Here is a 14,825-nt window from a genome sequence, read left to right as displayed (position 1 = left end):
AGAGGATGGAGGGGCGCGTAGAGGGGGAGGGAGGGGCGAGGCCCCGCCCACTAATTCGGCGGTCAAGTGTGACGCGGTGGGCGTCGTGGCGCGGCGCCAATCGGGCCGCGTCTCGTTACGGGAGGCCGCGTGGTGGGGGCGAGGTGGCGTATCGGGAGTGTGGGTATCGTTCGAGCGCAGTGTCCCTGGAGACGCGACGTTGGTTGCTCGATTTTCCTTTACCCTTCCGGTTTTCCACCGCTCGCGGTTTCCGGCCGCGTGCGCTTATACCACGGTGTCGCTTCCGGTCCACTGTTTCGTTCCCCGTGCCGTGATTCCCGTGGACAAAAAACTCGCCCATCTTCTCGTATCGACAACGCGCTATTTTCGAGCAGGGAATCGGGCGGAGAGGGAAGAGAATCGGATGGCGAGAGATGGATTTTCGAATTCTTCACCGCCGGAAGGGGTGAGATTTGGACGGTGATGTAGACACATCTCGACGGTTTTCCCATCGATCGATTTTGGATTGGATGGATTTCGAAAGATGGAAGATTTTTAGATATTCGGTCTCGAGTGTTGCGCAAGGACTACCCTTTCCTCTCCTCGTTCGTTATTACGAAAAATGGTAAAATTCTTCCTTTTGGAGGAATTTTATGAAAGAAGAATCGATTAGATTTTGAGGAAACGTTTTTTCCTGGATCTGCCATTTTTAGAATAGAACAGGTGTTTTTTCCTCTTCTTCTTCTTTTCTTTTTTTTTCCCCCGAGAAAATTGGTGAAAAATCGGTCTGAGTGATTATCGGGGAGGAAAAACGATTGTGATTACGCGTAGCAAGTTGATCATTATCGACCGAAAACTGATTTGGAACGTTGAAATTTTGTGTAAAAGTGAACATCGAGATATCTGGGAAGGAGAGGAGTGGGATTTATGGATTTTTCGAATGGACTGTAAATCTCTGTGAAGCATGAGAGGGGGCAAGATTTTTTGAAGACTTTCAGTGACTTGCAGGGATATTGTTCGAGTGCTCAAGATTCCGTTCGACATTCTTCGTAATAAAAAGTACGTATGAAATTGCATATTTAAGATAGTGTAAAAGTTTGACATTTAATGCAAATAGATAAAAATATTACACACACACACACACACATAGATATATACATCTACATACTTCACTTACCAGTCATAGTTATTTCGTTTTAACGATTAATAGTTATCAAACTAAAATCTGGAAAAATTATTCAATCATTTATTCCGTTTATTACTCCTTTTGTATGCATTTGGCAACAACAAACAAATAAAAATCGTGACGTTATTTTTAATCTCCAGTGATTAACCATAGCCTTTAATTTTGAATTAACATAAAAATAAATAATTATAATATATTTCGCGATAATATTCGAATAAATCCACGATAGGCTTTGACTTATCCCTTTCCATTCATCATTATTCATCTTCATACTTATCGATAACGTAGTTTGAGGAACGCGTTAAATATTTTTATAATCGCAAAAAACCCACTAGAACTGCGCTTAAGATTCGTTCTTATTTCGAAGAAGAATATAAAAAAAGAAAAAGAAACGAATCTTTGATCTATCCCTTTTCGTTCATCATTATTCTACCCTGACTTATCCCATCGATAACGTAGTTTAAGGAACGCATAGTTTAAATATTTTTATAATCGCAAAAAACGGCACTAGAACTGCGCTTAAGATTCGTTCTTATTTCGAAGAAGAATATAGAAAAAGAAAAAGAAACGAATCTTTGATTTGTCCCTTTCCTTTTTCATCATTATTCATCTCCATAGTTATCCCATCGATAATGTAGTTTAAGGAACGCGTTAAATATTTTTACAGTCGCAAAAAATCCACTAGAACTGCGCGTAAGATTCGTTCTTATTTCGAAGAAGAATATAGAAAAAGAAAAAAAAACGAATCTGCGCTTAAGATTCGTTCTTATTTCGAAGAAGAATATAGAAAAAGAAAAAGAAACGAATCTTTGATCTATCCCTTTCCGTTAATCATTATTCATCCTTGACTTATCCCATCGATAACGTAGTTTAAGGAACGCATAGTTTAAATATTTTTATAGTTTAAATATTTTTATAATCGCAAAAAACGGCACTAGAACTGCGCTTAAGATTCGTTCTTATTTCGAAGAAGAATATAGAAAAAGAAAAAGAAACGAATCTTTGATTTGTCCCTTTCCTTTTTCATCATTATTCATCTCCATAGTTATCCCATCGATAATGTAGTTTAAGGAACGCGTTAAATATTTTTACAATCGTAAAAAATCCACTAGAACTGCGCTTAAGATTCTTATTTCGAAGGAGAATATAGAAAAAGAAAAAGAAAAAAAATCTTCCATCGAATAAATCGAAAATTTTTTTAATTTTCTTTTTTTTTCTTACTAAACACCAGGTCGTACATTTTAATCTTTCTTCGATGATAACATCTTTAATTCAAAGCCATTCAATTATCCATTATCCATTATAATTGTTTCGATTATTTTCTTATTTAATGTTATCGCGCTGCTGTGTCATTTCCCCCGTGTTTTCACGTGCCGTTCAAACATTTTAGAAGAAAATGTGCGATTTCGTGATTCCATGTTTTTCCTCGCGATGCATGCAACAGTGAGCGAGAGAGAAAGAAAGAGAGAGAGAGAGAGATTTAATTCTGGTAATTATCGATCTGTCTTATCATGTTTTCCCGTATCATCTCCACTTACGTTCGAGAAGGCAGTTTGTTGTCACGAAACACGAACAATGCGCTTTTTAAAAAGCTATTTTAAACGAAATATTATCTTGTTATTCGTTTCCTCGAATCCCTTCTCTATTAACTTTTCGATGATTATTGGACATTAAGAACAGTTTTTTCCGCTTTTCTTTTTCTTTTTCTTTTTTTTCTTTAGATAATTTTACACACAAACGATAGAAGAAGAAGAAGAAGAAGAAGAAGAAGGAGAAAAAAATAATTAAATAATACTCCGTTATACACGTCCAATCATTTACTCGAAACATTCTTATATTCGCGGAACGAGTGTATATATATATATATATATATATATAGCTGTAATTATTATTTGCAGAGTGGCGGTTCATCCTGTGCATCAACTCAACACGTTGTTGCGAACGGAAACTAGTCTTTTCATTTTTCTCGCGCCCTTTCGTGCTCGCACACTTTCTTCTTATTCGCCGATCGAGAAATAATATCGAGTAAAAACGATCCTCTTGGAATCCCGAATACCCTGAATTTGCGCGCGATAAGGTGGTAAAGAAAAAAAAAAAGGGCATACACTCGACGATTATATTTAACTGCTGCCTTCATTGTACCGACTTTTGCGCATAAGTACACCTAATATCAATGTACGTAAGGTACGACGCGATATATATATATACATATATGTATGTATGCGTGTATATCCACAGATGTCGCGTATATAGAAACGAGTATAGAAACGAGAGGCTTTTCAAAGCAATTTTCTATGAAAATATTATTAAGGTAGATTCGATATTTTCGTTCGAGAGTTATATCTATCTTATTATGAAAATTACAGAGCGTCTAATTTAAGTTAAAGGAATGACTAAGAGATAAAGATCGAACATTCAGTTGTATATATATATATATATATATAAATATCATTAGCAGTAATGTACATATATATACATTAGTGCTAATGATATTTTCACGTGGAAAAATGGTCGATAAAAAGATACATTAAAATAAGATAATCGGTCGAATATTTGATTTTTAATTTCAACGGAAAGATATCGTCTCTTCGAATTCGAAGACGATCGGAAGACGTAATATAATATCTTTTCGTTTCGCTATCGGAATATATATATATATCGTCTCCTCGAATTCGAAAGAAGACGTAATATAATCGTATCCTCAATCTTTTCGTTTCGCTATTGGAGTATATATATATCGTCTCCTCGAATTCGAAAGATCAGAAAACATAATATAATCGTGTTCTCGATTTTTTCGTTTTGCTATTGAAATATATATATATATATCGTCTTTTCGAATTCGTAGACGTAATATAATCGTATTCTCGATTTTTTCGTTTCGCTATTGAAATATATATATATATATCGTCTCTTCGAATTCGAAGACGTAATATAATCGTATTCTCGATTTTTTCGTTTCGTTATTGAAATATATATATATATCGTCTCTTCGAATTCGAAAGATCAGAGAACGTGATGTAATCGTATCCTCGATCATTTCGTTTCGCTATTGGAATAAATTCGTCATTTGTGGAAGGGAAAAGGAGGAGGAAAAAAAAAGGAAGAAAGAAGGATTCTTTCACGAAGAAATCGTAGTTTCTCGGTCAAGCGACAAAGAAAAAGGGTGTTTTGTAGAACACGCCATCTGTATACATAGGTATACGTAGACTGGCCGTTTTCACGCGACCACTAATTGTTAATGGCTCGTGTATCGCCGATAACGAAAGTTATTCCCGTATATATATATATATGTGTGTGTATGTGTGTTTGTCGCAGCACGATCTTATCTGACCAATTCGAAACTTTATTTTCCGCAATTACACCCCTTTAAAACGCGCCACCCCAGCGCGCAACCCTACGGAAAAGTTGATTCTCTGATTTTTAATTTCATTTTCCATAACCTCCCCTCGTCACGAAACTCCCCACCCCTCTTCCCTTCTTCTTCCATATGTAAATTATTATACGCGATTCGAATTAGAAAATTGTTACACTTTCGATTTCTTATTTCGTTTAAAAATAGAGAGATATATACACATTATACGATCTTTTATCTACAATTCTGTGACTTATCGATCTTTTAATAAAAAAAAAATATATATATATTTTTTACATGGAATCAAAATTCTTCTTCTTCTTCTTCTTCTTCTTCTTCTTCTTCTTCTTCTTTTCTTCAACGTAACTCTACGGAAGGTCGATTCTCTGATTTTTAATTTAATTTTCCATTTTCCTTCCCTCGTTCTTTTATGTAAATTATTATACGCGATTCGAATTAGAAAATTGTTACACTTTCGATTTCTTATTTAAAATTTTATAATTAAATATAATTAAATATTTCGTTTAAAAATAGAGAGATATATACACATTATACGATCTTTTATCTACAATTCTGTGACTTATCGATCTTTTAATTAAAAAAAAAATATATATATATTTTTTACATGGAGTCAAAATTCTTCTTCTTCTTTCTTCCAACGTAACTCTACAGGGAAGTCGATTCGAAATTGATTTTTAATTTCATTTTCCTTTCCTCGTTTTTTCATGTAAATTATTATACGCGATTCGAATTAGAAAATTGTTACACTTTCGATTTCTTATTTCGTTTAAAAATAGAAATATATACACATTATACGATCTTTTATCGTTTCTACAATTCTATGACTGCGATTATCCGTTTTAATAAAGAAAAAATATACATTTTTTACATGGAATCAAAATTCTTCTTCTTCTTCTTCTTCTTCTTCTTCTTCTTCTTCTTTCTTGCAACGTAACTCTTCGGGAAGGTCGATTTTCTGATTTTTAATTTAATTTTCCATTTTCCTTCCCTCGTTCTTTTATGTAAATTATTATACGCGATTCGAATTAGAAAGTTGTTATATTTTCGATTTTTTATTTCGTTTAAAAATAGAGAAAGATATATATTGTACGATATTTTATCGTACCTGTGACTCGATCGATATATTTATACTTATTACAATCAACTTCATTCAAGTATTTCTTAAACTGAATTAATAATTAAAAATTAATTATTTTTCAAAATTCATTAAACATTTAAAAATTTAAAGAATCGAGATCTCTTGAATCAATTATTTAGTAATTAATTAATAAAAATTATTTCTAACCGAATTTCATTATCTAATAAATAATACCAATTAAACAAACTAAATTTTCTATTCAATTTTAAATTTTAAAAAAATCTCAAAAATGAAATTATGATCACTTATGATCAAATTCATTTTTGAAATATTTATTACCCATCATTTAACAATATATCCCACGTATATTCCTCCATCGTGGACTCGATTATCGATTTTAATTAAAAAAAAAAAAAAAAAGAAATCATCACAACTCTCCTCTCCAAAATCTTTCCTCCTCCTCAGGCCGCTCTTTGTTGTCTGCGAACTCCTCGTCCTTCTTCTCGTGACTCTCTCGTTCCTTCTTCCGCCTTNTCGTGGACTCGATTATCGATTTTAATTAAAAAAAAAAAAAAAAAAGAAATCATCACAACTCTCCTCTCCAAAATCCTTCCTCCTCCTCAGGCCGCCCTTTGTTGTCTGCGAACTCCTCGTCCTTCTTCTCGTGCCTCTCTCGTTCCTTCTTCCGCCTTCTCTCGGCCTTTCGATTCTCGGAACACCTCCTCTCTCTCTCTCTCTCTCTCTCTCTCACCAGTTTCTCGCGAATCTCGTGAATTCGTTCGCCGCGATAAAAATTATATAAAAATTACATCGAAAGTTTTCAAAAATCTGGGGGAAAAATAATAGAAGGAATAGGATCACCTAAGCGCAAATTTTAACGAACTTTTAATTTGATCTGTTTTGACGAAACTTCGGTGGAAAAAGTGTTCTCAGAATTCTCGACTCGATCCTTAAAAAAAAAGAAAAAGGATCGATTTCATTTTCCTTTATTTATAGCTGACAAAAAAGACAAAAAGTATTAATAAAACTTGTTAATAATGTTAATAATAAACAAGTTCATACAAACTTTGATGTGTAAAGATTTTTATATACCACTTAAATCCACAAATATATATATATATATATATATAGAAACACAGAATTCGAGAAGAAAGATTGGACAAGGTATCTTTGCACGGCAAACAGATCACTATATTTTCGCTATATTTTCACCTCGCACAAACAAACGAATTCCAAAATAATTACATTCCAAACTCTCTTAAAAAGAATTCACAACGATTGCGATTGTCCAAGTAGATCTCCAAGTGGACATTACACGAATCACAAATATATATATACACATATATACAAATTTCCATTGCAAAAACCGCCTCTCACTTTTCAGGACGAAAATTTCTCCATGGGCCATCCACGACCGCCCCTATCACTCACCGATCGTGAATGAAACGATGAGCGGAACCCTGGATAATCGAAGATAACGCACCACCGCAAGTGCCAACGCGAGTAACACCGGTTGGAACTGGTAGAGAGAGAGAGAGAGAGAGAGAGGGATGTAAGGAAGCGTGGAAGAAAGATGCGAGGGGAAGAAGGAAGGGAAAGTAACTAGTGGAATTCGATCAAGGGGGAGGAATTGGGGTAGTTGAGAGGAAGGAATTCGAGAGATGCCTCGACCGTCGAGGGACACTTACGGCGACCAGAAGCCGCCATATTCCTACATCTCGTTGACAGCGATGGCGATATGGTCGTCGAGGGACAAGATGCTGCCGCTGGCCGAGATCTACAAGTTCATCGCCGATCGCTTCCCCTATTACAGGAAGGACACTCGAAGATGGCAGAACTCGTTGAGGCACAATCTTTCCTTCAACGATTGCTTCATCAAGGTATGCGTAGCACGAATTTTTCCTAGAGCAAGCAAACGAAATAATTAAAATAAAATAATTAAAACAAGATAATTAATAATAAATAATTAATATAATTAATAATTAATAATATACATAGTTTAATGCACTCCAGGCATGTTTCGAACCAGCAACTCCAGATAAAAAAACTTTTATATTTTATGCATCTTTACATATAAAGAAACAAAATTTATCGAATATTAAAATCTATATTATTTTACGAAGCAAGATGCATCCTCGGTTTGTCAGGGCAAGCAGAGCAACAGTACCTTTCCTTCTAACTTTTTTAATTATTCGTTTTTTCATTAATAAGTTATTAATAAGTTATTAAGTATATAAGGCATTATTTCATTAATAAGTTCATTAAGTAAAAGATACTTTAAAAAGATCTAATGGTACATTTATATTAATAATAAGAAACTTGTGGTCCTACAAATTGTATTCTTCGCGATATATTTTCCGATTCCATGCGTGTTATCCATTTCGAATTTCCCGCGTCTTCTGCGATATCTTCGCTTCAACTATTGCTTTCACATTCGCTATCTATTATTGTTATTTTTCGCCTTCTTAAACCTCTTATTTCATCTCTATGTTCATCTCTATCGTTAATTTCTTTATGAATAAAAGTAATTTTGTCATTCAATAACGAAAAATTAAACTCATCTTCGCTTCAATTAATTTCATATTCCATGCTTAAAAATTTCAAAAACTTTGAAAATAATATTTCTATTCAAACTCGGACTAACACCATTTCGTTCGACTCACGATCACGGTCTAATTTAAGGTGAATAAATAATAATAAATCTACCCATTTAACAATATATTATTCTCATAAAATTATAAAGAGCTTAGAAACCTATTTATGAAGCGATATTCTAAATAAATATTGCCGCAACAATGATCGAGAATCACCGTTGGAGAGCAAAGAGTTAATGTAACAAACTCGTAATTTCGAGCAGTTCAGGAATAAAAATCGAAATTGAAAATAATTTTTGAATTATTATTCGAACGAATTTTTGAATTATTATTATAACGATCTTGAGTGGTGAAGAAAAAGATAGTAGAAAAGGACAGTGCTGTTCATTTTAACAGGTTAAGGTTAGAAAAGCTTGATTTTTCAACGATATTGGGAGGACGATTGTTTCGTTCGCCTCTATCTTTCGTGTCTATCTTTTGGAAAGAGAAGAAGAGGAGAAGGAGGAGGAGGAGGAGGAGGAGGAAGGAATTAAGGAAGGAATAACGATTTTTTAACGCGGGAGGAAGGTTCGGTTGGAGGGAATTCTTTTCTGGTTTGGCAAGCACAAGATCGAAGATAAAGAAAGTGGAGACATGATTAATGGAACTTAATAATTCTCTTCTCAACTTGTAGCGTTTACGGAAGTTTATCGTTACGTTTCTTCTTCTTCGTCTTCTTCGCTGCGATGAAATTCGAATTTTCGAAATTACGAGCGATATTTTCGAAGAAATTTTAAGGAAAAGATTTTTAAGGAAAAAGAAATAATATTATAACTTCCTGTATTATATTATATATATATATATACTATATTATAACTTTCTGCAAAGATTATTAATTAATTCGATTTTTTATTATTTATTGTCATCTTGGAAAAGAAAAAAATGAATCGGTAAAAATTCTTCGAGAGTTGTAATTTGATATTTATCAGGGCGAAATATATTTTCTTCCACCTTGAAAAGTGTGTACACAACATCCGTGGAATATGAAGCGTGGCCACGCGGATTTACAGGATTATTTTTTTCCCTCGGGTATAATATGGAATCGTTGTTACTAATTAGATCTTATAAACGAAACGGCGTGTTCCAGATTTGCGTAGATATTATCTACGCCTATGCATCGCCTATGCGCTCACTTCGGTGTATCGAGGATAACAGTGCTATAAGTAATTTTGTCTTCTTCTTCTTCTTCTTCTTTTTCTTCTTGCGCATTCTTCGTTGCGCGAAGAACCTCAATGATAAATTCACGAGGGATACAGTTAAGTGTGATTAATGGGATTAAGGAGAAGGAATAAGAATACTCGTTCGTGTTTTCCACAATTTCTTCATTATCTTGTTACATTTTATACGTAGGAGAGAAATTGAAGAGGAAAACAACAGGCGAATAATCTTTTTTTATATAATCGGAAAATAATCTTCGACTGAACTCTCTGATATGCGTTACTTGTATAAGCAGAGAATTTAAATCGAAATATAAAATTACTAGATATAAAATTACTATCTTCGAAACTAATATTTTTCGGTAATATTTTTACGAAACGATTCTCGAGAGATATCACGGTGGTTCGATATTTTCTTAACGACAGAAAAGAGTCATTAAAGAGGAAAAATATTTAAATATAATAAAAATTTATAATGGGCGAATAATCTTTCTCTTATTTGCGTAAGAGAATTTAAATCGAAATATAAAATTACTAGATTAGTAGATTATTTCTTCGAAACACGATTTTGGTAATATTTTTACGAAATGATTTTCGAGAAATATCACGATGATTCGATATTTCCTTGACAAAAAAGCATAAGAGAGAATTTAAATCGAAATATAAAATTACTAGATTATATCTTCACGATTTTGGTAATATTTTTATGAAATGATTCGATATTTCCTTAACGAAAAGTATTTCCATAAATAGAGAATTTAAATCGAAACGTAAAATTACTAGATTAGTAGATTATATCTTCGAGACACGATTTTGGTAATATTTTTACTAAACGATTGTCGAGAGCTGACACGATGATTCGATATTTTCTTAACGACAGAAAAGAGTCATTAAACAGGAAAAATATTCAAACATAATAAAAACTTATAATGGGTAAATAATCTTTCTCTTATTTACATAAATAGAGAATTTAAATCGAATCATAAAATTACCATGTAGATTATATCTTCGAAACACAATTTTGGAAATATTTTTTATAAAATGATAGAAAACTATCATAATGATTCGATATTTTCTCAATCTTTGGAGACAGGAAAGGGTAAACTGATTAAGCAGGAAAAATATTCAAACATAATAAAAATTTATAATGGCAAATAATCTTTAATCGTATTTGCATAAATAGAGTTTAAATCGAACGATAAAATTCGCGATAAAATTATTATCGCAAGGAACGCGATTTTGAAAGTACTTTTACGAAATGATCTCGAGTGCTATGTTATTAAAAAATTTATAATAATGTTTATAACATTATATATAATATTATAATTTATAAAATAATTTAGAGAATTTAAATCGAACGATAAAATTACTATGCATGGAGCACAATTTCGGAAATATTTTTAAAATGAAATGATCTCGAGACAATGTTATTAAATATCGGTAATCGATATGATACAAAGTTCCTTAATCTTTGTCCATGTTCAGAAAAAGTATACCAACGTAATTAGCACGATTGAAAATAAGAAATCTCAAAACGTATATAATCGCGCGAGTTAATTAATTATACATCCGTTGAAAAGTTATTACATAATTTGTTATTCAATATTAACAGACGAAAATTTATTTAGAATTAAATAATTCAAATAATTAAATTTTTAATCGATCAATAATTAAATTTTATTTAGAATTAAATAAAATTTTCGTAAAATCGAACGATATATACTCAAGAATTTCAAATTCGAATTCTTACGAATCATTACGCGGATCCAGAGCCGCGTATCACGAATTACAGAAGCAAAAAACCGAAAGAGGAGAAAGAGAGAAAGACAAGAGCAAAACGATCCCCTTCCGTGGATCCTCGCCGATCGCGTTCCACGATTTAGGTCGAGGCAGGTGCGAAACAGATGGTCGGGAGAAAGAGAACAGAAGAGAAGAGAAAAACTTTCTTGTCTCGAAACGTTACCTCAACGCCGTTTATAATACCGACAAAAATAAAGAGGAAAAGATTGAAATTTGAATTGCGATTTTTCCGCCCTCTAGTCGTCGAGTCAGCAATTTGTTGTTGAGGAATTAAAGCGGTTAATATTTAAGTAGGTAATTTTTTTATTGTTAGCAGTTAAATTAAAGTCTAATATTGGCGGACAAAAAAATGGCTGAATTGTTGATGCTGGAAGCGCAGACACAGTAGAGATTTTCACAGCGGAACGAAAGGGAATGAATAAAATATTAGCCTAGGTTTTCGAGGTTACGAACGTTAGAGAGGTACGACGGATAAATGGAAGGTGAGCAGATAGATCACCGTGACGAGGAGTCCGTGGATTCTCGAATCCCGTTGATTTGCCTCATTCTTACCTTCGTTATCCGCAAACCGGTATTTTTCGATCGAATTTTAAAGACACGTGAAAAAAAAAAAAATGTTCGAAGTTTACAACCGATTCGATTGGTAAACAAATTAGTTAAATCTCGTTTTGGGACAGCAATAAAAATCATTGAGTTTTTTCTTTTTTGCTTGCGACAGAGTTTGATCGTGACAAGAATTTAGAATTCAAAATTGTTAATCTTTTTTTATTGTAAAGATAATCATGCAATTTTTTTATATTTAGAAAAACATTTAACGATATTAGTGGGATCTAGAAGAATCTATGCGTGGATAAGAATTTATGTAATCGTTCGTTCTATCGATATTTTTGTTATGAAATAATTTCGAGAGATCATTTAAATAATCATTTTGTACAATTATTTAATTCAATAATTATAAACGATATCGAACCATATCTTCTTCTTCGCGTAGGATTTGAATTCTCGTCTCTATAATAGCTCCCATTTACCCATACTACTACGCGTATTTTCCTCTTTTTATTTTTATACCGTCAAAATTATTGCTTACCGACCGAGGAAGCTACATTTAAAACCATATCTCACTCCATATATGAAAATAAATTCAAATTATAACGATCCGAAACGATCTTTCACTTCAAATTGAAATTACCGCGAAATTATCATAAAAATGGCCTCGTAACGTTTAATTTATAACTGATTGCACCTGTTCCAACGATAAACTACGCACGATCATCGACATGTACGAGCGAAAAAACGAGCAATAGGAATCGTGCTTGATAATCGAGCTTCTGCGACGAGCAGAAATTTTTTCTTTCCTTTTCTTTTTGAATGAATCAGCTTCGAGGGATTCGAATTTTTCGTCTCGAATGAAAATATCTCTATGGGGGATGAATATCATTCCCTTAATAATCGTCGAAATTAATTAAACGCGAAACAATATTATTATTTCAAAATATTTTTTTGATCTCACGATCGCCTCCTCTTTCTCCTTAAACTCCTCGCAATTTCTTCAGTCTCAAGCGTAAAAGTTAACTAAGAAGAAATTTTATATTTTAACGATTTATAGTTATGTTACACGGATATTCTTTTCTCGTCCTTAAGACGTGATTAATGATTAAAATTAGCAAGGCTAATTATTATTCACGAGGTGGATATTAAATCTTATCCGTTTCTTAATTCGTAACAATGTGTAAACATACATATTGTGCGTATCTACGCGTGAAATATTGTTTCCTTCGCGTAGATACGAAACGTTCTGTATGCATTTATGCTAATTAAATGACTGTATGTACATATGCATGCGCGTACGCGAGGCAAGCACGCTTCTAACGAGTTGCATCGGTGAATAGAAATTCGCATTATACGCTGTTTTTTGTTTATATAACATTACACGCTTAATAGATGCATGGCATTGCAATATTCTAATGCATAATACGTCATATTTGATTTGCGGTTATTTCTGAACTGTTACTATCACCGCTAAATATGATAATTCAAAGTGGATATACCGTGTTTGTTTATTTCAAATTAATGATTAATATTAATGATTAATGCTTGACAGATTTTACGACTTTATGCAGTCATACATCTCTTTCATAAATCATATTTCGAACCATCCAAACACTTTTATATAAAAAGAATCGGCTATTCCACAGATATCACACGCTTGCGTACAGGTTATATATACATACACACACAAACGCGCACATATACATACATGCACATACACACACACACACACTATATACGTTGAAACTATTCTCTGTACACGGGAAAATTGTTGTTGTTTTCAGGTGCCAAGAGGGCCCCACCGTCCTGGCAAGGGCGCCTACTGGGCTCTTCACCCGGCAGCTCTCTCCATGTTCGAGAATGGCTCCCTCCTACGGCGCAGAAAACGTTTCAAGCTGCACAAACCCGACAAGGAACTGTTGAAATCCGAGCTTCAGGCCTTGGCGTCCGCCATGCCGCCTCCTCATTCCGAATCCTCGCCCGTCCTGTCGATAAATCCTAACGCGCAGACGAGCAGCCTCACCGTTGCCAATCTTCATCGTCTTCGCGACGATTTGCTCCGTTGGGAGTTGCAGGAGCGCCGCCTAACCATGACTTCCGGCGGCAACAGCTCGCCAAGCTTCTCCACGCCCGAGGCTGGATCGAGCTACTACCTACTGTCACCAGAGGTTCGACAGAGACTGGCCGGAACGGACGAGATCCTTCGCGGTTACGAGAGCAACCTGTTGCAGGCAGGAAGTTGGAGCTTTCCAGGCTTCCAGGTGTCCCCGTACGTGTCTCAGCTCTCCTACTTTCAGACAGATATACCGGAAAGTAGACAGATCTGCGCTGGAAACGCAGAGGCTGGTGTCCCCGAAAAGACTGACTCCAGGCTTTTCCTGGAGACCGCGAGAGGCGCCACGATCGAGTCTGCCGATGGTAAAGTTCGTTGTCCGCCGTTGGAGGCTGGAATTTCCAATCAGACGAGTATCCAGCCTGGCCAGAAGAAGAAGAAGAAACCGTTCACCATCGAGAATATCATCGCGCCGGACGATGAACAGATTTCGAGTAACTCCGAGGACGAGAAGAGATCTTCGGGCCACCTTTTGGTACCTAGACCGCTTTACGCCGGGTTCTCGTTCGGCCTGCCCACGAGTAAGGTCCCGTACGAGACTGCCACCTGAATTTACTAGATTCGACTAGTGTCTAGTGGATAATTTGAAGCGAACTGGAACGCTGGTGGCGCGACGATCGACGTTCAGACGAGGCGCTAGTGGATACACAGATTCTGGTGATGAATGAAATTAACGGATCCTGTTTGTGCGCTTCTCTTTCTCTTTCTTTCTCTCTCTTTCTATCTCTCTCTCGTGTTCTCGAGAAGATTTTTTTTCGAGCGTGAAAAGGAAGGGAAGACTTTTCTGGTGGTGTGAAACTATGAATCGAAATGTTTCAAGAGGTTTTGCTTTTGGAATTGAGGAAATATCGAGGAAATGATTACAGGAAGTTCCTCTTTTAAACTTGATTGAATAGATATCCTGAGGTATTATTTCGATTACTTATAAAGTAATACGTATAATTCTGATTAGTTTGC

General features: G+C 34.6%; 1 protein-coding gene across 1 annotated transcript; it reads left to right on the top strand.

Annotated features, from left to right (window-relative positions):
* The first annotated feature begins 946 nt into the window (after positions 1 to 946).
* Positions 947 to 14,478, top strand: LOC122717076 (forkhead box protein A2-A-like). Its single transcript, XM_043940794.1, has 3 exons — positions 947 to 1,038; positions 7,001 to 7,496; positions 13,540 to 14,478. Exons 2-3 carry the CDS (start codon positions 7,278 to 7,280, stop codon positions 14,416 to 14,418), a joined length of 1,098 nt encoding a protein of 365 aa, XP_043796729.1. The 5' UTR covers positions 947 to 1,038; positions 7,001 to 7,277; the 3' UTR covers positions 14,419 to 14,478.
* The last annotated feature ends 347 nt before the right edge of the window (positions 14,479 to 14,825 follow it).

Source organism: Apis laboriosa, unplaced genomic scaffold, assembly GCF_014066325.1.
Source record: "Apis laboriosa isolate Shangri-la unplaced genomic scaffold, ASM1406632v1 scaffold4_cov146, whole genome shotgun sequence".
NCBI lineage: Eukaryota > Metazoa > Arthropoda > Insecta > Hymenoptera > Apidae > Apis > Apis laboriosa.
The sequence above is the reverse complement of the archived record's forward strand: the minus strand, read 5'-3'. Positions and strand labels throughout refer to the sequence as shown.

What these genes read in the sequence shown, in the direction of transcription:
- LOC122717076 (XM_043940794.1), top strand. Translation starts at nt 7,278, where the DNA reads ATGCCTCGACCGTCGAGGGACACTTACGGCGACCAGAAGCCGCCATAT. An exon ending in TCAACGATTGCTTCATCAAG is followed by an intron (nt 7,497 to 13,539) that starts GTATGCGTAGCA and finishes TGTTGTTTTCAG; the next exon opens with GTGCCAAGAGGGCCCCACCG.